The sequence below is a fragment of the Chiroxiphia lanceolata genome, chromosome 10, assembly GCF_009829145.1.
Source record: "Chiroxiphia lanceolata isolate bChiLan1 chromosome 10, bChiLan1.pri, whole genome shotgun sequence".
Classification (NCBI taxonomy): domain Eukaryota; kingdom Metazoa; phylum Chordata; class Aves; order Passeriformes; family Pipridae; genus Chiroxiphia; species Chiroxiphia lanceolata.
In genome coordinates, this window is record NC_045646.1 from 18123709 (window position 1) to 18146468 (window position 22760).

At 44.0% G+C, this 22760-nt stretch overlaps 1 protein-coding gene across 1 annotated transcript in view; it reads right to left on the reverse strand.

The window, feature by feature from the left end:
* The window catches only part of SGPP2 (sphingosine-1-phosphate phosphatase 2), a 34768-nt gene extending 18524 nt beyond the window's left edge, over window positions 1-16244 (reverse strand). Inside the window, exons 1-2 of the mRNA XM_032698488.1 lie at window positions 16029-16244; window positions 1735-1893 (exon numbers count right to left, since the gene is read on the reverse strand). Coding sequence (XP_032554379.1) covers window positions 1735-1893; window positions 16029-16244 — 375 coding nt within the window. The remainder of the gene's footprint in view (window positions 1-1734; window positions 1894-16028) is intronic.
* Window positions 16245-22760: the final 6516 nt, after the last annotated feature.

Sequence of the window (22760 nt, forward strand, 5' to 3'; positions counted from 1 at the left end):
ATATTTAAAACAATTTCCCCTTTTCATTATAAAGTACAACTCCACAACTCCCTCAGTAACTGGAAAAATAATATTAATAATCATAATATCACATGCTTGAATACTCTAATTACAGAATCACAGAATATGCTGATTTGGAAGGGACCCACAAGGATCATCAAGTCCAACTCCTGGCCTTGCACAGGACCATCCCCAAGAATCACACCATGTGCCTCAGGGTATCATCCAAACACTTGAACTCTGTCAAGTTTGGTGCTGTGACCACTGCCCTGGGGAGCCTGTTCAGTGCCCAACCACCCTCTGGGTGAAGAACCTCTTTCTGATATCCAACTTAAACCTCCCCTAACACGACTTCAGACCATTCCCACAGGTCCTGTCACTGGTCACCACAGAGAAGAGATCAGTGCCTACCCTTCCTCTTCCCCTCACGAGGAAGTTATAGACTGTGACAAGGTCTTAAACCAGACTAGATCTGGCCAGTACTCAGATGAACTCCTTGCAAGAAAAAGACAAGGCAAGTCTGCATGTGAGGAGCTCTAAAGAGTCATTTTCTGAGCAATATGCAAACCCAGAAGGCAGTGACTACCAATTTTCATCTTCTGTGGCATGTTTCCAGAAGCAGTAGGTGTACTCCTGGCCAAAACCCAGCTCTAATTATACAGTGTCCACCTACTTCTACATTTCACTTGCAAGTTATTTTTCATGTTCTCTTTATAAAATGTATTGACTAGGGTTATTGGCACAGAGCAACTGATGCCTTCTCTCCAAGACCACGTGTATTTGAAGTGTATTAGGAATTCAAATAGTTTCTTATCATATTATTTGGTCAAAAGACAGAACACTATTAAACAGAATTGACCAAATCACAGAGGAGCTTCACTGTAAAGAAAAGCAGCTAGCTATCAAACCCAAGTTTTTACCAAACTTCAATTTCTTAAATCAATTGACAGCTAAACCTCCATGGTCCTGCCATCTGCCAGAGGTGCTCACTTACCTCCCTTCCTTGTTCTAAAATGGTCATATTTGGGCAGCAAAGATCTGATCAATACCAAGATGAGCAATGTCAGTGACAAAACAGCCAATCTCAGCCTGAAGTGCCTGGTTATCTACTGTTTTTTTCAGCGCCAGAATGGAATACATTATTCTGGATACCCACAAACCACACTTGTGAAGGCTGAAGTAATGGAGAAACCAGTTAATTTGGGAATGCTCTTGTATTAACAAAAAATCAATGCTTTTAGTCTTAGTCTTCAACAGACAATCTGATTTTCCCCCCCTCAAATTACTGCTTATCCCACTGCAGCCTGCACATCCCCTTACTATCAGGTTTATAGTAATTTCAATCAAGCAAGAACTATACGAAGAAGTTATGCAGAAGAAATTAGAGTAAGAGAAAGATTTCCCGAAGTGATGAAAAATTATCATTAAAATACTATGACACATTGGGAAGGAAGTGTTTTCCCAACTGTTCTATGTAAATCCATCAAAAGCTGCTGAATCTGTGACTGGGCTGGAAAAAAATAAGTCAATCCAAGATATGGCAGAGATGAACAGACACCCTACATCAGCTAATGCCTGCCAGCTCCTCTCTCAGCATCACAATACCTCTGATTCCTGAACACACGAGTTATGTATAAATAGTGTCAGTTCTTCTTTTGTTTGAAGGGTTATTCTTAAATATTCATTTGTTATAGATACAGAATCAACATTTAAATTAATCATAGAAATACTTACAGACCAAACAATTATCATTCTTCTAGATACGGAGTGATCAATATTCCAGTAGGTAAATGGAAGGAAAGTGATATAAAAAATCTCTTCACCCAAAGCAGCTGAAAACCTGAACAAGTAGTAGTAGAAGTAGTTCTTCACAATATACTTCTGTGTGCAGCCCTGGAAATGGAGAATTTTGGAAAGTTTTAATGAATTAGAAAATCACAGCAAACATTTAAGATACTTTAACTGCTACAGTTCCCAGACCTTAAACTAAACAACTTGTTATAAAAAGTGTCAAGAAATGAAGTTCAACTTTTATACTAAAATGAAGACTATAGTGATAGCTCAACTACGTTTCCTGCAGAGCAGAAATCTGTTCAGGCTAATTAAACTGACAGAAACTTTCAAGAGATGGGATCAGCCCTTCCTCGAGGGTAATAAAGAGTATTTCAGAAAAGAGTACTGATGTGCTAAGTTTTTACATCTGTAGACAAAGCCACCATTGTTTTCACTGTTGAGATGAAAAACATAAACTGCAATTAGCAAACAACTTCAATTAGGATTTGCCTCATTATAGCAGGCAAAGTTGACCCTGCTACTACGAGAAATTTGCTGCCAGGTCCACTGACAGCAGGATCCCCAGCACTGCCCTCAACACTGGGCTCTCCATTTGCCTCCCACCCCATGCTGCCCATGGCAGGATGCTCAGGGTGTCACCCCACACTGAGATGCCACAGCTGTAAACTACAGCTCTTACATGGAACTGGGCTCAGCAGCCACAGCTGCATGAGCAGATCCAGGGGAAAACAAGGCCATGAGTGGGCAGAGAGGAGCTGCCCCTGTCACCACCAGATTTTCACTTCTGTGAAATTTTTAAGTAACAACCACCAGGTTGTCTCTTTAAACATTACCAGCAGATACATCACAGTCAGTGACACTTGAGCACTTTATTTATTCATTTTATTAAGCTAGATATTTCATTCAATCTCTGGATTTGGCAGCTGGATGATTTCATAAGATGTACCCCACCTAACACGTTTGTATTCTCTCTTCTAAAAGGTGATACGCAGCCCTCCAGGGCTGGGAAGCCACAGAACAGCACTCATTGCTAAGTCTGTGACTTTGTTCACTTGTCCAAAGTGTCTAGAAAAGGTTTGCTGCTGCCATTTGGGACTAGGACACCACTAAGAACCCTCACACCCTGTCAGCAGGAGCAACATGCAAGTCAATCACATTTTATAGGAGTACCTGTACACTTAAGGAAAAAAAAGGATATATATATACACATACACAAATGTATATGAAGAGAATTTTTGATTTGGGGAAGGAGCAAAGGAGCCAGTTTAGTCTCACTCCATCTCCCCCCCAAAAATTAATATAGAGGTTGCCTATGTAAATATGAGATGACAGACCTTCCTAAAGATGAGAACTAAGAAGGAATCACAAAGGTTTCAGCATGGACACACTAAGTTAAGATACAGCTTTGACATAAGCTAGCAAAACTCTTCTAATAGGAACACTGTTATACTCAGAGTGGTCTGTGTAACTCATTAACCAGAGAGAAACTCTCATCCTATGTGCTAGTGAGAAAATGTAAAAATCATCTAAGGAGTCTAGATATACAATTGTGACTCATTGTAAAAGCCATTAGAAGTTTCAATCATTTCATCTGCTTTTAATGCAGAGATGAGGCAAACTGCATGGACACAACAAAAGCAAGATGGAAAGAAGTTGCATCCATTCACCTATCATAGAAAAAACACAACTTAAATTGATTTTTGTGTCAATAAACAGAAAAGATGAGTCTGAAACGCCGGGGTCAGAGGAGTGTTCCCCCATCTATCAGTAGCAGAGGTCACAGAGGATTTACTGGAATCCCTCTAGGATAACACAGCAGTATGCTGGGGCTGGCCAAATGACAGAGCAATCAGTCTGAGTGTCTGTAGTCTCATCTGCCACTTAGAAAACACCCCAAGTGCAATTAGCACTCCAATGCTGCTTCTGTCTGAGATTCTGAAACCATATTTGGTGACACTTAACATGGTCCCACAAAAAGCCCTCTTCTGGCATCACTAACTCCTCAATTAAGCATCAATCCTCCAAGGTATTAGGAATGATGTGCTTGTGTGCTTTAGCTCAAGATTATCAGATTTATCCCTAAGGTAATGCTTTTATACTCAGAATCTCATGAAATGAGGGATAAAATTTTCCAACTCCAATAGCTGTTTTGTGGGGAATAGTTTTTCAGGTTCTAAAAGAAATCTGGAGTTAAAAAAATATTTCCAGGTAGAGGGTAGGGCCAAGTCCTTCCACGTGATTTTTAAAACCTTTGTTTTTCCTTTCTCCTTTCCTATCAGAAATCACCCCCTTCACACACCCGTTTAGGATTTTTTGTTTGCTTGGGTTTTTAACACTTTTTTTTTAACTCTACACCAGCAGTTGTGCACAGCCAGTGTGTGGCAGGGGACAAACAGAGTCTGTCTGTGACCCACAGTGCTAACAGCTACAACAGACATGCACGGTATCACCACTTGATGTTTGGTAGTGCATGGCAATAAAAAATTGATGTTTGCACTCATTGTGATCCTAAAGCATTGCAAGTACAGCAAACCTGCTCCATGCACCTTCAGACAGCAGTTAGCTCACATTCACTATTAATACACACTATTCCTGCAGAAAGCAAAGACTGCTGTGCTTTGTGAAGTGTCTTCCCTTTTTATTCTCATTCTAATCCCAGTGCAGGAAAAGTGATTGCAATTATTCATGTGAACATTTAGCATATTCTAACATTCTCAGAAGTTTATTCAATCTCTTAATTTTAAGTAGCTCTGATCTTTAGACTTGGTTATTCTTAATGTACTGAAGTGACCTGATGCCTTTCACAATCCCTGAAGCCCTTTCAGTGAGTCAGCCCTTTCATGCATCTCCACTGCTATTTGGTCTGGACCAGAGGGGTTTTAATGGGCAGTAATTAAGGCTGTATATAAAATCAGAATTTTAGAGTATTTCAGAAGGAAGATGCTATAAGCCATGACATTTGCAGATGCAGAAGACACGTAATTTCCCACAAATTACTCTTCTCATCAACTGTAAAGTATCTATTTTTTAAAATCCTTGACTGCTCAGGATATAAGAAACTCTCATGAATGGTGAGTCTCTGTAAATTAACTACTCACCTGAAGTATTGTCATGGAAAATGGCTATTGTAGGTCATCCCACTTTGGCAGTCTCTGCACTTGAGTGGGTCACCCACACCAGGCGCTGCCTTATCTCAGTGCCCTTGAGTGCAAACCCTGTGCCACAGCACCCACCCAACCTCCCTGGAGCATGGGAGCATCCCCAAAGCATTCCTACAGAGCAGTAATGACAGGGCCAGCAGAGCGGGGCAAACCAACACCATGGTGACTCTGGAGATACAATAACAGACAATGACACAGCATAGGAGGAATCCATCATTTGAAAAGGATGTGCATATGTAACATTTAGCCTTCAAAGCTGAGAGAACAGCAGCTGCACCACTAACATAACATGTATTTTTAGGCAGAGGTATAACCCCATAAGACAAAAAAATAGTAGCTGTGTAAAGATACTACTCCTGCAATTCCAGTGGGATATCTCTTGTCAGAGATCTAAACAGGCCCTGGCTTATCTTGCCCTGTCTCTAGAGACAAGCTTTGCAGCATCAGACTTCTAAGGCTCAGAGTCTGACCCAGAGATACAATTAACCAACACTCTGTTCTCAGCTCTCAATTACTTTGGATCTTTTAGAAGATGTACATGTTTATTTGAAGTTCTTGAAGTCCCTTGCTTCCCCTTCCAACAGAATTGCCTTGCAGAAGATCAGCGATTTCCCTCTAAAGTCCGTAGTTAATGCATTGCAATATTTATCATCTAAGTGATTTTTTTATGGCAGTAAAAAAAAAAAAAAAAAGGTACAAAATTTAGAGAAGCCACCAGAAACCAGGAACAAGGGGAAAAGCCAAAAATTCTAATCTAGATGTTGCTGCACACAGAGAAAGTATAAATCAGACAATTGAGCCCCAAAGGGCAGTGCTGTCTGGAGTATAAGCAGTGGGAAAAAACATTCTGTGCTCCAGTCTTCTGTAGAAACAGTCAGTCTTACATCAGCTTCTATGTTTACTAACAGTTAATAAAAGAACCTATCAAATCACAACAAAAAAATTAGATATTGGTGATTAGATTTTGGAAAATAAGAAAAAGCAAAAACCATGATTATCAAAAGCTTCAGCTCTTCCATCCATCTCAATGTCAAACACATTCAGAGTTTCCTGAAGATCCAACAAGCAGCTGAGAGCACTCAGTAACACTCCAGGACCTATGCATTCACCTTCCCTGGGAGCAGCAACACTGGGACTCTGTGCTCCAAGAGGAAAGAACAGGGTGGCCATGAGACAGGCTCTGTGCCCCAGTGGGAGATCCTGATGTGGTCCCTCAACCCTCACAGGGAGGGGCTGGTGGCAGAGCACCCATGGTGAGGTGAGGGAGGAGCCAGCAAAGGAGGGTTACAGAGAGATGGAAGGAATTGCAAAGATGTCAGGGAGACAGTGGTGGGGAGGGCAATAGCACAGGAAGCCCCAAGGCATGAAAAACGCACCTAACCAAACTCATACATATGTGCAGCTTCCCACTCTGTTCAACCACTTTTAAACGAGTAATTAATTTTTTACCCTCTAAAGAATGTGAGGCAGCCAGCAAGCAATAGTTGTGCAGTCTACATACTGCTCTTGTTGAAGGAGGGACACCTAGAGCTAATGAAACCTCAGAAATGTGGAGACTGAGACAAACAGAAATCACAAGACAATGCCATAAAGTTCAGTCCAGTTCTGCTGTTTGCAGCAAGTGCTTGTTGAGTAGTACACAGAGGGGCAACGTCCAGCTCCCAGCAATTACAGGGACATGTGATCTGGGACCATCAGCTGATGCAGAAGCAAAGACAATTGCTGTGCATGAGAAGTAACAACACATGAGCTTCAAGCCAGAGTCACAGAGCACTTTCAGTCATCTCAGGCAAAAAACAAGTGGGGAGCCTAAAAACCAGACAGAATCCCAGTAACATTTCTTAATTCATTCAAAGCACTAAAAAAGGCCATTACCTAAAGCTCTCAGCAAAGGTACCGTAACAGAGCAGTGCTGCAAATGGCACCAGGGCTGGCTGGAAGCTGTCAGGCTGAAAGGGGCTATACTTTGCCAGACCAAAGCCTGAAATCAGTCAAGTAGTAAAGAGGACATGAGCATCCAGGTCTTCCAACTGTTCCACTGGGCACAATGGTCACCCAATCAATCTCTCACACCATTCACCACATTTGACATCAGTACATCTTCATCTGAAGTTTCCCCTTCAGTCTGCAGTAAAGGATGGGGTAGCTGAGAGAGATACACACACCTGCACAATCAACACACACCCAGCACACAGTTAAAATACCTCAGTTTATGTGTGAAGATTTAATTTTTTAAACTTCAGATTATAACTCCTTCCACTCCAATTAGTACTTGGGAGGTAGACTGAATTATAGGTTTTATTTCTGTACCATGTTTTTGAGGTAACACTATTAGCCTCCTTCATTCAGTTGGAAGAACACATAGAAGTAACAGAATCTGCCAAGTAATTTAAATGTAAAGGGAATAACATAAGATTAGAGTTGACAGAGCATTTGTTCAGGCAGTTAATAGGAAGAATCAGTGAAGGAAAAAATTGATTACGTTGTCTTTCTAAAAGAAAGCCTTCTTAAAGAAACAAAGAAAACCCCATAAATCTTTCAGATGCATAGGGGCATGGTTACAAGAGTGAGATTGCTTATGAAGGACCATGCCTGCAGTCACTGGAAGGACAGCCTTGGGTTTCCTAAAAGACAACCTAACCCAAGCCTAGTCCAGCTTGTCCACCAAGGACGGACAGCTTACACTCCCATCACTCTGATGGAAGTTCGTCTAAAATTTGTCTGACCTGTCCTTACTGACACAAGTGGTGGAGGCTCCATTGCTTCTCCAGGCAATCTCCAAGTGTTTTGCTCTCCTGACACCTAGCCTGAAACTTTCTTACTGAAATTTAAACCTATGACTATTTTATTATCTGCTGCAGACAAGGAAAAAGTTGTTTCCCCTCTCTTAAAGCTTACACAGGAGAAGGTTACACAAGCATTCAGAAAGGACATAACTGTCCTCTCTTCCACTGCTTAATCACCTGGTAATTCTTCCAGAAGATACTTAGCATTTTCCAGACGCAGCACTTAACATGCCTGTCTTGAATTTCAGAGCCCAAACATCAGACATGGTGCAGTAATGCTGAAGAAACAGTCCTGCAGAATTTCATTCATTTTGAGGGTGGTTTTCAGAGGCATGCCACCATTGAACCATGCCCAACCTGTGATCTCCTCTACCCACTTCTTTTCCTCCATGAAATCACTACCAAGTCTACTGTTTTCCATTCTGCAGTTGAGTATTTATTACAACTGCTTCTTCACTAAGTATCTGCACCTATTGAACAGAAGTCGATTTTCAAACACACCTTCAGCTTGACAAGAGTATTTGATTTCTGTTCTCATCCTCCAGCCTGACTACAGTTTCTCCTAAATTCATCTCACAAGCAGCATGTCTCTCACAATCAAATTTCCATCTAGTTATTTCCACATAGATACGAAACCTATTCTGAAGAGGCTCTCATTGTTTTCCATCAAAAGGTGTCCATTGTGGCACTCAAACTTGCAAGCCATGCAGCTTCATATATTCCTTTCTTAGCCGATACCTGGAGAGTTGACAACCATGATTCAGGGAATCATAGAACAGTTTGGGTTGGAAGGGACCTTTAAAGGTCATCTAGTCCAACCCTCAAACCTGCTAGCTCATATACTTTGGAGCTTTTACCAGTTGCTAGTAAAAAGGCGAGGTGTTCTGATCTTTTCCACACAGTGGTCTCATGAGATCAGAATCATGCTTCCCTCCTTTTCTTCTGGTATAATTTTGAGGAACCCAAAAAGGTCTACCTTCCACCATGATCTCCAGAGTTTTGAGCACACACCTATACACACCTCCCTGACACAGAGGGTAAGGCCTTTGTGTTTGCTTCCTTGCATGCTCCTTATGGTAAGTTGGTCCTCTCACGGCCATTCCAGTTGCTCAAGTGACTTCCCCAATGTCCAGTTCTTACTCTTTTGTTTTTAATCACTGATATGTGTTGGCAGCAGTTTCCTGCCAAGAAAGCTGCACAACAACAGCGTAGGTGGGGCTATGTGCATCTCCTTCTCAATGAGTTCACCTCCTGCATCCCCTCAGCCCTGCTTTGCCAGTCAGAGGTTGGGCAGATTGACATGGTTTCAAGGGCCACGGCAGAAGTGATGGGTGAGCTTCCCATGCACTTCAGCATCCTCCCACATTCCAGGAAGAACTGGCCAATTTGTGCAATATCAAAACAACAGGGCAAAAGGGAGCCAGGAGGGGGAAGGGCAGAAGGAAAAGGTTTCCTTCCTCCCTGTTTTACAGTGGAAGAACAGGTTTATTTAATTGCATTTTAATTTACGAGAATTAGACTGCAATTTTGAGAGGTGCAACATAGGGTCCACACCTGGAAATGTCTGAGGAAGTTATTTTAAGGGCTAGGTAGCATTTGTGTCTGTGGACAGAGGGAGGAAAACACATGAGTTAAAAGCCAGAGAAAGAAAATTACAGGCAGTTCAGAAAGATGGGCATTCCAACTTCAAAGCAGATATCACATTCCTCTGAAACATAACTGTACTTCATCTCTGCAAAGGCAGAGTGTTACTAAAACTGTTTTTGGACAGAAGAAGGATGTGTCACAAAACAGCAGTTTTCAATCTGCACAGCATTAGATGGCCACCCTGCCTACACACCAGCTCCCTGCAAGCACCACCACCTCTTAGTTTTGACTTCCTGCCAAAAACACATGAGTCAGAGCATTACTAGAACCTGCATGGCTGCTAAATAGCCAGGGTGTTCTCAGAGATATAGGGGAGGAGGAATGGGAAGCCCCTCTATTACTTTTCCCCCAGCACATCAGGTTTGAGGAGCTCCCAGCTGATGGGAGCTCCTCAACAGAAGCTTAACCTGACCTAACTCAACAGAAACATGTGTGAATGGCCAGTGACCATGGAGAACCAGCACTTCACTTTTATGTTTCTTCTCAGAGCAAAAAGCTTGTTCGCATCTTAAGATTTTGTTTCAGAAATTAAACATATCCTGGAAGTCTGACACCACAGATTAGTCACATATTTCTACCCAGCAGCACCAAGAATGCAGTCAGTTACTTTTGCACAAAGATTGGTTCCACAGCAGAGGTCTATCCTGAGAGGCATGGAGCAGTAAGGTTTCTGGAAGATAAATGGGCAGAGAAACATTTACCATTTTCAGAAAACTAAACTATTATTTTTTTAATCTCTTATAATCAGGCACCACAGGGGGAAGTGACTGCTTCCCCTGCAGAGAGCTCGAGGTTTCAAGTCAAAGAGCAGTTTCCTAAGGTAGTACTTAGGGCTAAGTATCATCACAAATATGCAATTCCCAGCCAGATGTTCTCAGACCACTGTAAGAGGGAAGGGATATGTGTTCAAATTGCAGCTGTGGCTGTGGAGAGGCATATTGGAGGACACCTCAGCAGCCAGCCCGCCCCTGGGGAGGAGAGCTGTAGATAAGATGTTCTCAGTTCACTTGCAATAAGTGCAGGCCATGCCAGTGTCAGTTCTGTTTCCAATGGAGAAACACACAGGGAGACCAACATGTAACCTCATGTTGCCATCAAGTGCAGTTTCAAGGATTTCTTCTGCTGCTTCAAGGCCTGGATCTCCTACCCTGCTGAACAAGTGACTCTGTGGCTGAAGCCCCCTCAGCACTCCAGCAGCCTCCATGAGCCAGCAGTGCCAGCATAGCACTGTTGGCACTACTTGGCAGGTGTTTGCAAGGCTTAATGCTTCAGTCTGTGCCAGTTCAATATTCACCCTGGCACTTCATAGGTCCAGGTGAAGGGCATCACAGCTGCCCTTCTATAAGGACCCCCCTCCTCCTTCCTAGACCTTTCATATACTATTTTGCTTACTCTCTTCTCTCCTTCATGCCATACATCCTGGTGGATAGGCCTTATATTTTTCAGAGAACAGGCTCCTCACTGCCAACTCCTCTGAGCCCCTTCCCTGCAAACACTCAATATTTGCTCTTGTGGCACGACTGAGGTGTCTGACACTGCCTTCTGTAAAATAAAGTATCTCGGTGCTCTCTCTTTACAAGAGGAAATTGGAATGGGAAACACTGAAGGCAATACACCTCATTAAACTGGTTAACATAAGTATTTATAAATCAGTCCTCTGAAGTGAGCTACAAAGGGGATAACAACCTGGCCTGGGGTTATAGAGTAACCACTCAGCTTCCTGTGTGCCAGAATCCAGTTTGCAGCTGCCAATTGTCTTCAAAAGGAAGAATTAAACATTTTTATTTTTATTTTTACATTTAGTAATAAATATTTCCAAATATAGTAATAAAATAGCAATAAATCAGCAATGCAGCTCCATATTAAAGCATTTAAATGCCTCTATATCTAAACCAATAGCAGTTTACCTTGAATAAGTAGCAGATGCTAACCAAATTGAACTGATATGAAGCCCTATAAAGCAGGAAAGTGAATAGCCATTTAAAATAAAACTCTCATGGTTTAGACAATGCTACCCATACATTCTAGACCTCAGATTTACTTGCCCTGGCAGTCAATAGTCACCTTCCACTGTCCAGATGACCCATAAACATTCCCTGCAGAGCATATACACAAGGTAAAGTGAAAGAACTGGCTGTTCAAAGGAATTTTCCAGAGACAACAAATTTTCTCCAGCTTCTCATCTGTTAAACCTACTCCTGTTCTCCAGAGCTGTAAAGGAGAACAATGACAGCAGATGAACTTTTATTCTTCTGGTTGATATCTGAACTAATGGCCTAAGACATTCAGCAGAATTATAGAGCAGTAAGTGGCTCACCTCCAAGAACTGGAATTAATCCTAGGATCCTGACAGCTCCTCATTACGAGGTCCAATGGCCTCCAAAAAAGATGAGTGAGGCTGTGAGCCAGGAAGCACTGAGTCATGAAGCTCATCATCATGGGTGTAAGGACTCGGGCTGCCGGCACAGCCCCTCACACACCACCTGCACTGGCACCCACCTGGCCAGCAGCAGCTCTCTCAGCAGCTGGCACCACACAGCCACCACACAGGATACCTACTGCAATCAGTGAAGCTTCACAAACTTCTGTCAGCATCAGGCGTTTCTGCAGCAAGATCCTGAAGGTGAGATGGTAACAAATGACACGTCTGGCTTTGCTGTCTGTTCTCTGCAGGGTACACTGGGGTTCTCACTGAGGAGTGGCAAACCCAGGGCTAACAGATTTTCACAGGGTTGCCACACACTACTTGAATCTTGGATGTGACTGTACTGTCATCTTCCAAAGGACCGTCACTCAGAGGGCTGGCCAAAACCATCCAATGAAACCATCTCACTCATACAGAATAACATCATCCCTTAGTGCCTGCTTAAACCTTAAACCAAAAATCAGACACATGCAAGACAGGCAAGCTCCCTCAGCAGCCACACCAGGTAGGGGAGATTGAACATGGAGTACCAGAGCATGGGAACAACGTTGGGGAACGTGAGCCTTGTGCTCATTGAAATAAGAAACTGGATCTCATGTTTCTCCAGCTGCAGCTCCAAACTGAGGAACTTCCAAAAGTTCAGCTGCATTCTCTAGAAGGACAAAGTGCTAGCACTTGAGGCAGGAATGCCTTGCTGCCAGTTCTCCTAACAGTGCTCATGGGCATTTTTCACAGGAGTTTGTCTCATCTGCTGGACCTACCCCAGCTACCACCAACTTACTGCTGCACGAAAAGGGAAACAACATGAAACCAAGTAAGCCTGCAAGATGATTAAAAAAGAAAAGAAAGACTGAGGCTGATGTAAAAATCTATTGCAAGGGAACACCACAGAAGAGAGAGCTTGACTCTAGCCCTAGAACAAGCATGCTTCAAGTTACCAGCCATGCCACCACAGCAAAAGCAGTGTTGTCATCTACATCTTGCCAGTAATTGACTACAATTTTTGGGAACTGCAATACACCTGAGCTGGATGGGCAGTTTTTACCCACCTTTTCCATTTCTGTTACCACCACCTTGCTGTTATCCTGGTTATTATCCTCCTCACCTACAGCATGAGCAAGAACCATACAATCACTAAACGTCATCAGGCAGTTTGTAAACATTGTGCCAGTTCGGAGCAGTTCTGGCAGTTAAGGTATAACTACAGAGTAAACATGAACTGTACTCTTTCAAAGGCAGAAAGAAAGATCTCAAGAGATGATAAAGCATCTGGGAAAGGAAGAGTGGAGAAAGACAAACAAATCTCTACAGAGAACTTTGAATAGATGATTATTTTTTTCCTTTGCTCCCTTTCATTCAGGCTATTAATTTCAGGAGCAAAAGTCCATCAGGAGATTAGAGATAAGCAGAGCTCCACTTTTTAAACATATCTAGCATTTATTTGACCACTCACAGAACACCAGAGAAATCCTCAGAAAGCAAGTCAGTGTTTTGAAGTACACAACTTGAGGACTTTATACAGAGCATCAGGAAAAGATACCTTTCAAGCAGTTTCAGAAATAAATTCCTTGTGAAACAAGCTAATAATAGAAAGGAGCACAGAAAAGAAAGTAGTATTAGCTAGAGACAGGATAATTACAAGAAGTTACTGTCTTGTCTGCTGTAGCAATAAAAACAGACAGTTTTTCCACTAAAAGCCCATGGGTTCAATATGCAGTCCAAACCAGGTCATAAATCCAGTTAGCATCTTGGACTAGCACCGTTCTGTATCATCCACAAATACCAGAGTTTTCATCTGAGGTATTAAAAAGTGTTTCTAAATGATCTGGTAACCAGGGAACATCAAGAACATGGGCTAGGCAACTAATTCAATATTTAAGTAATTCAACTAATTCAATAATTAATATGTATCCGTGGATGTCACATCTAAGCATTTCATTCCTTGTCTCATCATCTCATGGCAACTCCTGTGGGGCAGACAGGACTGACTTCCAAAGATTCAGGAATACAGCAACTGTAATCAGGCCTTGCTGGCCTTTTATTTTTAACAGGTTATACATAAAAGACACTCATGAATCGTGAGCAGCCCTCCTGGCAACAGATGTATGCAGGTAATTAAAGTCCTCCTTCTCCCAGATGACGAGCTGTCCTGTCTCTTTACCCTCCTGAGGGATCCTCTTTTCTCTCCATCCAGTATGACATACATCCCTACCAGGTGTGTCCATGTCCTCCCAAACCACCACCAGCTACAGGCCCTCAACTCCCTTTTCCCAGAGTCTCTCCAGCTGGAACACCCTGGCACACAGTCCAGCCCATGTCAGATGCAGGGGCCTGAGAGCTGGCACTGAAGAAAGGGGGAATGCCCTGGAGAGATGGGGCTGTGGCAACCCCAGCATCCAGTCAGCCATTCACATCTTCACTGCATGCAATATACTCTGTTTTCACAGATATAACCCACAGATTACACAAGAATTTACACAGGAAAACCTGAAAACCTTTAACTACTGCATTGTGGCAGCAAGAACAAAGCAGTGTGAGAGTTACTACCTCACAGAAACCACTTGTCCTGATGACACAAACTTTAAAACTCCCAAGTTTCAGGAAGGGATAGATGAGCATAGAGCCACTCCAAGTCAGCAGGAGATGATGCAGGGGCAGCACTTAAGCACCTTTCTACAAACACCTGCAGCTAACGGCAAGAAAATACCACTGTCCATAGAGAACTTACGGCCAAGGAATTTGCTACGTGTATGAAACTCCTAAAACTATTTATTTGCAGATACATCAGGGCAACCCCAGTTCATTTAGCAACAGAGCAGTGGGCCTGGGAGTTGGCACGGGGGAGATCCAAATTCACTTTTTTCATCTCCTGGCAGGTTGGACAAGGCCCTCCTTGTAAAAATGGATTTTCCATTTCCAGTTTCAAAAAAAGGAGCAGAGAGAGTCTATCTTTATAATTCTAGGACCTCACTGAAAGAAACACTATTCAAACCATTACTCCCATCTCCATGTGAACCCAAATTTCACATGTTTCAGAAGTTAGTGTCCTAATTCTATGGAAACAAACCCTTCTGCTTCTATCTCCAAGTTTCATGTGGTCTCACTCAGGACACATTCACCCTTCATATACAGGTAGTTGTGCCTTACTTTGTGAAAGCCAAAACAGTTGCTCAAGGTGAACAGCTGCATTCATGGAGCATTAACTTGGACAGTATTTTAGTATCAACACTGCTACATTAACTACGTCACTGTTCAAAAGAAAGCAGAGATAACAAAACTTCTTGTGAAATATCTGCATATTTTACCCAAATAGATCTTACTGTAGTTCAGAAATTAACAGACTGAAGAACTACATCTTCTAATTGACAAAGAGTCAAGCAGCAGCTGATGAAGAGTTTTAGATACTTGAAACAGGAATCCGGGCACTGGATGCAAAACAGGGAAGGAGTGGTAGAGTTGCAGCATTCACGGCTGGTCCGTGTTTATTTTGCAGGTAGAGTTTGGAAGCCCATTATCACACCTGCTTTCCAAAAGGCACCACAAAGCGATCTACTAATGAAGTCATTACTGTAAGAGAAAAAGCAGGTCGTCCGACCTGTACACATGGGTTGCATCATGCCCTTCCCTGTTCCCTTCTGATACACAAGGGAATTACAGACCGTGCCGAGAAACGCCGCGACCTGCCCGGCCAGCGGGAAGCGCAGGGAGCTCAGCCTGTCTCCACCGGCACCCCGGCTGCGACGAACAGAGATGAGCCGCTCACCGCCAGTCCCGGGCGGCAGCGGGGCCGGCTGCGGGCACCCGGTGCGGGGACAGCGCAGCACCGCGGCAGGTGCACCCCGGACGGAGAGACCCGCGGGGAACAGAACTACTCCTTCCCGGCCGCTGCCCGCCGGAAAACCCGCACCCCGGGGTGACGGGACAGGGCTCCTCCAGGCCCCTCAGCAGGCAAGTCCCGCTCGCACCGACCGCCTCATTTCGGGGGCGCCAGCGATGGGGATGAGCGGAGAAGCCAAAGCTGCCTCCCCGGCGGGGCCGGGATGCAGCCGGGCTGCGGCACCGCACAGCGCTCCCCGGCGCCCGCTCGCAGCCCGGCCCCTCCATCCCTCCTCCCGGTCCCCAGCCCGGGCAGGCGGTCGGATGCGGGGGGACCCTCCCGGGGTGCCCCTGCGCGCACGGCTGTGCTGAGTCACGGCCGGGCCCCCCAGCACTCACCTGCGGGCCGGGGCCGCTCCTCACCCCGCCGGGGGGGCCGCGCCCGGCGGCCGCTCGGCAGCGCAGCGCGGCCGCCCCATTGCAGGCGCCGCCGTCCCGGGACCCGTCCGCGGGGTCGCTGCCGCCGCCCTCCTCGCCGGCGGGGAAGAGCCCGCAGGAGCGCTGGAAGCGCGCCACGGGCTGGGAGCTGCGCAGGGTGCCCAGCAGGCGGGCCATGCTGCCGGCAGCCTCCGCGCAGCGCGGCCCCAGCGCGCCCCGCCGGCCGCGGGACCGCGGGCAGGTGCGCCCGCCCCGCCCCGCACAGGTGCGCCAGCCCCGCCTCGCCCCGCCCCACCCCGCCCCGCACAGGTGCGGGGCCCCGCCCGGGAGCGCCCCTTGCCGGCCGGGCCGTGCGCTTCCCTACCCCCCCGGCTCCCACCCCGCGGATTCCCACCCGGAATTTCAGAGCCTTCCTCGTCTTTGGAGTTTTCCCTGCCGTGATGACCCTGGTAAAAAAAAAAAAAAAAGAAACACCAAAAAACAAAAGAACGTAATCTGCCTCGAGATAAGCACGGCTGCTTTCCTAACCTAAAGACAGAATGCCCTGAATCACATCGAGATCTTTGGGAAATGTGGATGCCAGGCCATGTGAGCTCATTTCCTGTCAATTCACCCCTTAGGTGTAAAATGTACTCTGGGTTGTCCCTGGTTTCATTTGGTCCTGTGTTGGAGTCAGCTTTCATTTCTTCTCTCAAATATTTGCACATCTATATTGTATACATCACATGTACACACACACCTGTAAGGATACATCTCTAAGTATTTCCTCCCTTAAATACAGCTATGAAGTTTCCCACAGAAAGAGAGGAAGATGCTTGGAAGATGCTTCTCAATCTCTGGGGTTGCAAACCTTGCCACAGGTGAAACTTGCTAATTCTTGCTGTTGATACATTAAGGACCTTAGTTCTGTAAGTGCATTTTTTATTTTTTTGTTTTTTTTAGAACAAGGATTTTTTTTTGTACAAGGATTGCACAATCATCATTTGCTCGATGTAGACTCATTTCAAGTTTGTTACCTTTTTTTTTTTTCTCTCAAATACACCAAATTATCCAAGATTGCATCAAGGCTTTTCTTTCCAGAGCCCTTGGAAACCAAAGGAATGCTCTTACACTTTATAGCAAGTCAGTTTGCCTCTGTGCCACTGTCTGGGCTGCCTGTGGGAGATGGTCACCCAGGCCCTGTGAGTGTCTGTGCTCTCGAGATGGCAGAGTCCCCTCACCACCCACCAGGCCAGCCCACGGCCGAGGGCCACATGGCCTCTGTGAGGAGTCCCAGGGACAGCTCTCCATCACCACCATCCACACTCCAGGGCAGACTCCATAGATCTTATCTAATTGTTTGTGTGATTCATTTTCTCTTATCTTCTCACAATGCAGCCTTCTATCATTAGGGGTTTGCCCAACCACAGCTCCAGGTGCCATCACGTTTCAGTGCTTTCCTCATTGCTGTGCATGCACACACTCCTCCCTGTCCCTGATGACAGGGCTGCAGCTCAGCTCTCTGCAGAACCAGTTCACACAGACTGAGGAGGGAGGCTGCCCACTCCCACTGGGTTATATGTTTGTACTGTTTCTTGAGGGAATTATTCATTATTTGCTTCTGGATTTGTTTTTTTAATGGTTGTATAATTTACTAGGTGCACACATAAGTATCTGGGAAACTTTTCCGTTCTTTTTCCTGTGTCTTGGACCTGTGAAACTTCCACAAGCATGGAATTTCAATTAAAAATTGCATTCATATTGCTTAATTCCTTCTACATAGACTGACTTCAATAGAGCTGGATGCATTCAGTCCATACTCCCTTCATGGTTGTTTTCATTGCATTAAAAAAACTGTCCTCATAACTATTCCATTCTTATTTTGTCTACCTATATGACAGCATGTACAAGGGTTTTAGCATGTTAATTTGAAGAGCAAAATTACAGCCCTGCTGGTGCCACCTGCAGCTGATGCCAGTGGGATAGGACATCATCCAGAGACACAGCGGAAAGCAGGAAAGCAGGAATGAAAGTGCATGACCAGGGCCAGCACTCAATAGGTATTTTAAAACATCTCTTTGTCAACCACAAGTCAATATTTATCTGATCTGCCTGCATACTTATGTCATTATAATACTTCCTAAGTATTAAAATAGAACTAACCATTTGCAGCCAGCTTCTCCCTAATTCCTCTTCAGGCACACACTTAGGCTAGTGGAAGTGTGCCTCAGAGAGGATATCCATGTCCAGCTGATAAAAATTGAGGATGACTGAGGTTTTTTTAATCAAACTTACTCTAAACTTAATAGAGAGGGAAAAAAAAGGAGCGGGGGATTTCTACTTATTGTTAATTTTGATATGCCTTGTCCATGTCTTGGAATCAACATGAGCAATTACAAGTGCTACAAGAGCTCATAATGGAAGTCTGTGACCCTTTTTTTGCTGTGGGAAGTGAAGGGATTTGTGGGAGTTATGTTCCTAATATAGACTGATTTCTGGAATGAAACATTTCAGGTCCTGTTTCATAGAACCAGAGAATATGCTGAGTTGGAAGGGACCCACAAGGATCATCAAAGTCCAACTCCTGGCCCTGCACAGGACAATCCCAAAATCACACCATGTGTTTGTTAGCATTGTCTAAACACTTCTTGAACTCTGTTATACTTGGTGCTGTGACCACTTCTCTAGGGATCCTGTTCCAGTTCTCAACCACGCTCTGTGTGAAAAACCTTTTCTTATGTCCAGCCCAAACCTTCCCTGGCACAGCCTCATGCCACTCCCTTGGGTCCTATTACTGGTCACCACAGAGAAGAGATCAGTGTCTGTCCCTCCATTTCCCCTCATGAGGATGTTGAAGACCACGAGCTCTCCCCTCAGTCTCCTCTTCTCCAGGTTGAACAGACCAAGTGATCTCAGCCGCTCCTCACAGGGCTTCCCTGCTAGACCCCTCACCATCTTTGTAGCCTGTAGGTTTAGGACACAAAGAAAACTCACTAATGGCTTTTGGATGTTTTCTTAGGAAGATAATGATCAATCTAATTAAACTGCCTTTACCACCTCTCCTCAACTGATTTTTGAACCAACTGGCAAATTCTAACCACAGTCATCATGGGAGCAGAGGTTTCTCCAGACTTGCAGTCCCGCAAGGAGAAATGGCAGTGAAATAACAGAGACACAACTTGAGCTTCCTGATGACCCCACTCAGCACACATTTATTTCCAGGTGGGCTGCTGGCAGTTCCACCTCTTGCCTATCCAGTACCAAACAGATACAGGCACGGCTGCAGGATACAGCAGCATGGTTATGGGGGACCAGGAACAGGGAAACAGAGATACTTCCAGGATGAAATAGAAGATTGTAGGAAGGATTGCAGCACATCAGAGAGAGGTGTTTGGACCAGAGAGAAGATGGAGGATTTGAGGAGCGAACTGAGGGCAGAAGACTGACTATTGCAGAGGAAAATGCCTAGTAATGTGAAAACATAAACATCTGTAGAAACCTTGTTTTATCATTTCTACTGCTCACAGGACAACTTGTTTACACTTGCTCAAAGCAATCCCTCTTCTGTTCCCTTTATGGAACAATGTTCTAATCCCCTTTTCCTGAGACCTACCTCCCATTACTTCTGATGGGAAAAAAAAATACTCAGGATTTGGCTCCTTGAAAGGTTTGCTTTAGAAAAAAAAAAACCAAAACATAACAACTAAAAAAAAAAAATCAAGAACTGTCCCACACTTCATGTGGCCCATAGAGATTTCCTGACATTCAGAAAGACAGCTTTCTTTAAAACCAGTGTAATCAACGTCACTCCAAAAGACTAGACAAGTAGCATTCTGAGAGTGTTTAAAAGAAGCTATTTACAAACTGCCCAGTTCCAAAAAAAAGGTTTTTAAAGCTTTATCTAGTAAAACTGCCTCATCCAGGGCCAGAATATCTCACTAATAGCTGGTCAGCATTCAGCTACATTTTCACAAGGGAACAAAATCACCCCTGGGCTGAGGATAAGCGTGAAAGATGAGAATATAAAGGATAATTTTTGAGAAAGCTGAAAATAGCGCCTTGTGCTGAAGGCATTTCCTTTAACAACAACGGGTGTCACTGTCATGACGGTGGATAATTTTGCCTCCAGCATCAACACAGCTAAGAGTGAAGTACAAGTTCCACAACTGGGGGTGGATGATGATGCTGGGAGAACACAGCACAGTTTTCAGATGTCAGCCTGAGTTTGCAATCCTGACAGGCCAGACAAGCCTTGTTTTGACTCGTAAGCTGAGGGAATGGGCCTGGAGGAGCAAAACAGAAGCACAGCTTTTGCCATCGCTCTACAGACAGCAACCACATTTCACTGAGGAAAATCACACTTGGAGTTACTTCGGCTGAGAGCCCTTTGAGGCGACTGTGGGTTGTTAGTTATAAATACAAACATCAGAACTGCAGTTTTCCAAACAAACAAACCACTGAAATGACATGAACATGGACAAATCAACAACTTTGCTGAATCTGCTATAGAGCAGGCAGAGAGCCACTGCATGATGAGATATATCTGGTACCAGGGGAGAGGCCTTACTAGTGTCTTCAATAACTGGAGGGGTGATGAAGGTTTGCCAGGGCACAGCTACAAACACCAGCAGACTGTGACCTGGGACCACCAAGCTCGGCAGTGGGATGTGGGCTGTGCCAAGGAGAGGGGTGAGACTCAACTTACAGTTTCCTGAGAGCCCTCTTCTTCCCCATTTGAAGACACTTACGGATAGACACAGAAATCCTTTGGCCACACACTGAAGACAGAAATCTCACCAACTCATCAAGTGTCACAGCACATTTTATTTAAACAGGTTTGAACAAATTTTCTTTTCAGCTTCATCCCATGTGTTTTCATTATTCTCAGTCATTTTCTCAACATACTTAGAGCCCAACTCTCACTTTCATCTTTGCTGGTTTTTGGCAATTTGCAATTTTTTACTGTTATACTGTGAAAGAAACCATTAAAATTTGTATGCTTTAATAACTCAACTTACAAGTACTCTTTTTATGAGTCTTTCACTTCTTCATCATATTTAGTTGACAAGCTATTGAACACATTAGTTTGGATCTGAGCCTTTCAGTACTGAATGTCAGACCCAACCACCCACTAACCTCACAGGCAACAAAATGAAGCTTTCTCAGCTCAGCTGGAAGAACTGAAGTTTTTAAAATATGGTGAAAAGATGAAAAAGTCCTGTAGAAAGTGCCCTTAGAAACCAACACATGAGAGGCTATGGTTTTCACAGCACTTGAATTTTTTGCTTTTGATTTAATGCTATCACAGTTCAAATAAAATTCGGTTTGAAGAAATATTTTTAGGAAAAAATGTTTGCAACAAAGGTCAATAAAGAATCACAGAGTTTCACCAGGCTCTGCTCGGCAGCAGAAGGAACCTGTGTCTGCAACCTAATGCCACAGACAGGTACAATTCCCATTGCATCTCTCCCAGGTTTGATCTCCATTAGAGACATAACAACCTAAAACCAGCTTGATTTGGCACAGCAGGACTCTGCACAGCTGTGATGGATCTCAAGTCTGCATGTTTTGTAGGTCTTTTCTGACTAGGATGAAATGTTTTCTGTGCTAGAACCTTCACTAGTTTAGCTGAGTGGTACAGCAAGGCTGGATCCTGTTTTTGTAATACTTCCACGGGCTTCAACGCACTGAACACATAGTGATGATTGTCATTGCACAGATGGTCTTAAAATGTAAAGCTCCATCACACAGTGTGTGATAAACATATCAGTCCTTTGGGGTCCAAACTGCTCATCAAGTCCCACAATTCTAGGCACAGAGGAAAATGGAGTTGTAGACCCATTCTTGAATAATTCTCTCATAATTTTATTGCAAAATCCCTATTATATATAGTCATATATTCAGTCTGAGAGAATGAAAGTACAAAAGCAAAGTGAATTTTAGAGCTTGGAAAGATGAATGCATCTCCAAAAACTGCAAGAAAGAGAATGTGCTGAAGCTGCAGCACTGTCTTGGGTAGGGATAATTAACTTTTCTGTTTGCAGTGTAAGTAACCAGATAATTCTATGTAATTGTTTATGATTTGAATTGCTTGAAATGGTATTGCTAATTTCCAGAGATGATTAGCATGTCATTTAAATAATTATTCTGCACCATATCACTTGGGCACTTCAATTGCATGCACATCTACTCTGAAATTCCTGGAGGTGTTCTCAACATTTCTGGTTATTTGTAGCCTATACCATACCTTTACTATTCCAGTGTTTTGGAAAACAACAGCAGAAGAGAAATTAACAAAATTGTGTTTAAATATCAAACTTAACCCCAAAAAATATTTAAAAACTTAGCTATTATAAGAGTTGACCTGTCTGATTATCTTATTTATGGCACCATATACCAGCCCTCTGAAAAAAGTTCTGATTGTCTCAACAGCAGTCTAGGCTTAAAATGGTGAAAACTTTCCTTTCTCTGGGCTGAGTTTTGCCTTGATGTACTTGGAACCATGCAAAGGGTTTCTAGCATTTTTTGCAGTGGCTCCCATGCTGCTGCCTGGTACATCTCTGCTTACAGCACTCAGTGCTGGGACTGAAGGGATGACACAAAGACAAGGATACTCAGCAGGTTCTGTAAATCACCCCTGTGAAGGTGCCTGGGAGAGTCTTTGCTAATGGTGACCAGCTCCAGATCCTTGTAACCAGCTCCCCTGGAAATGGT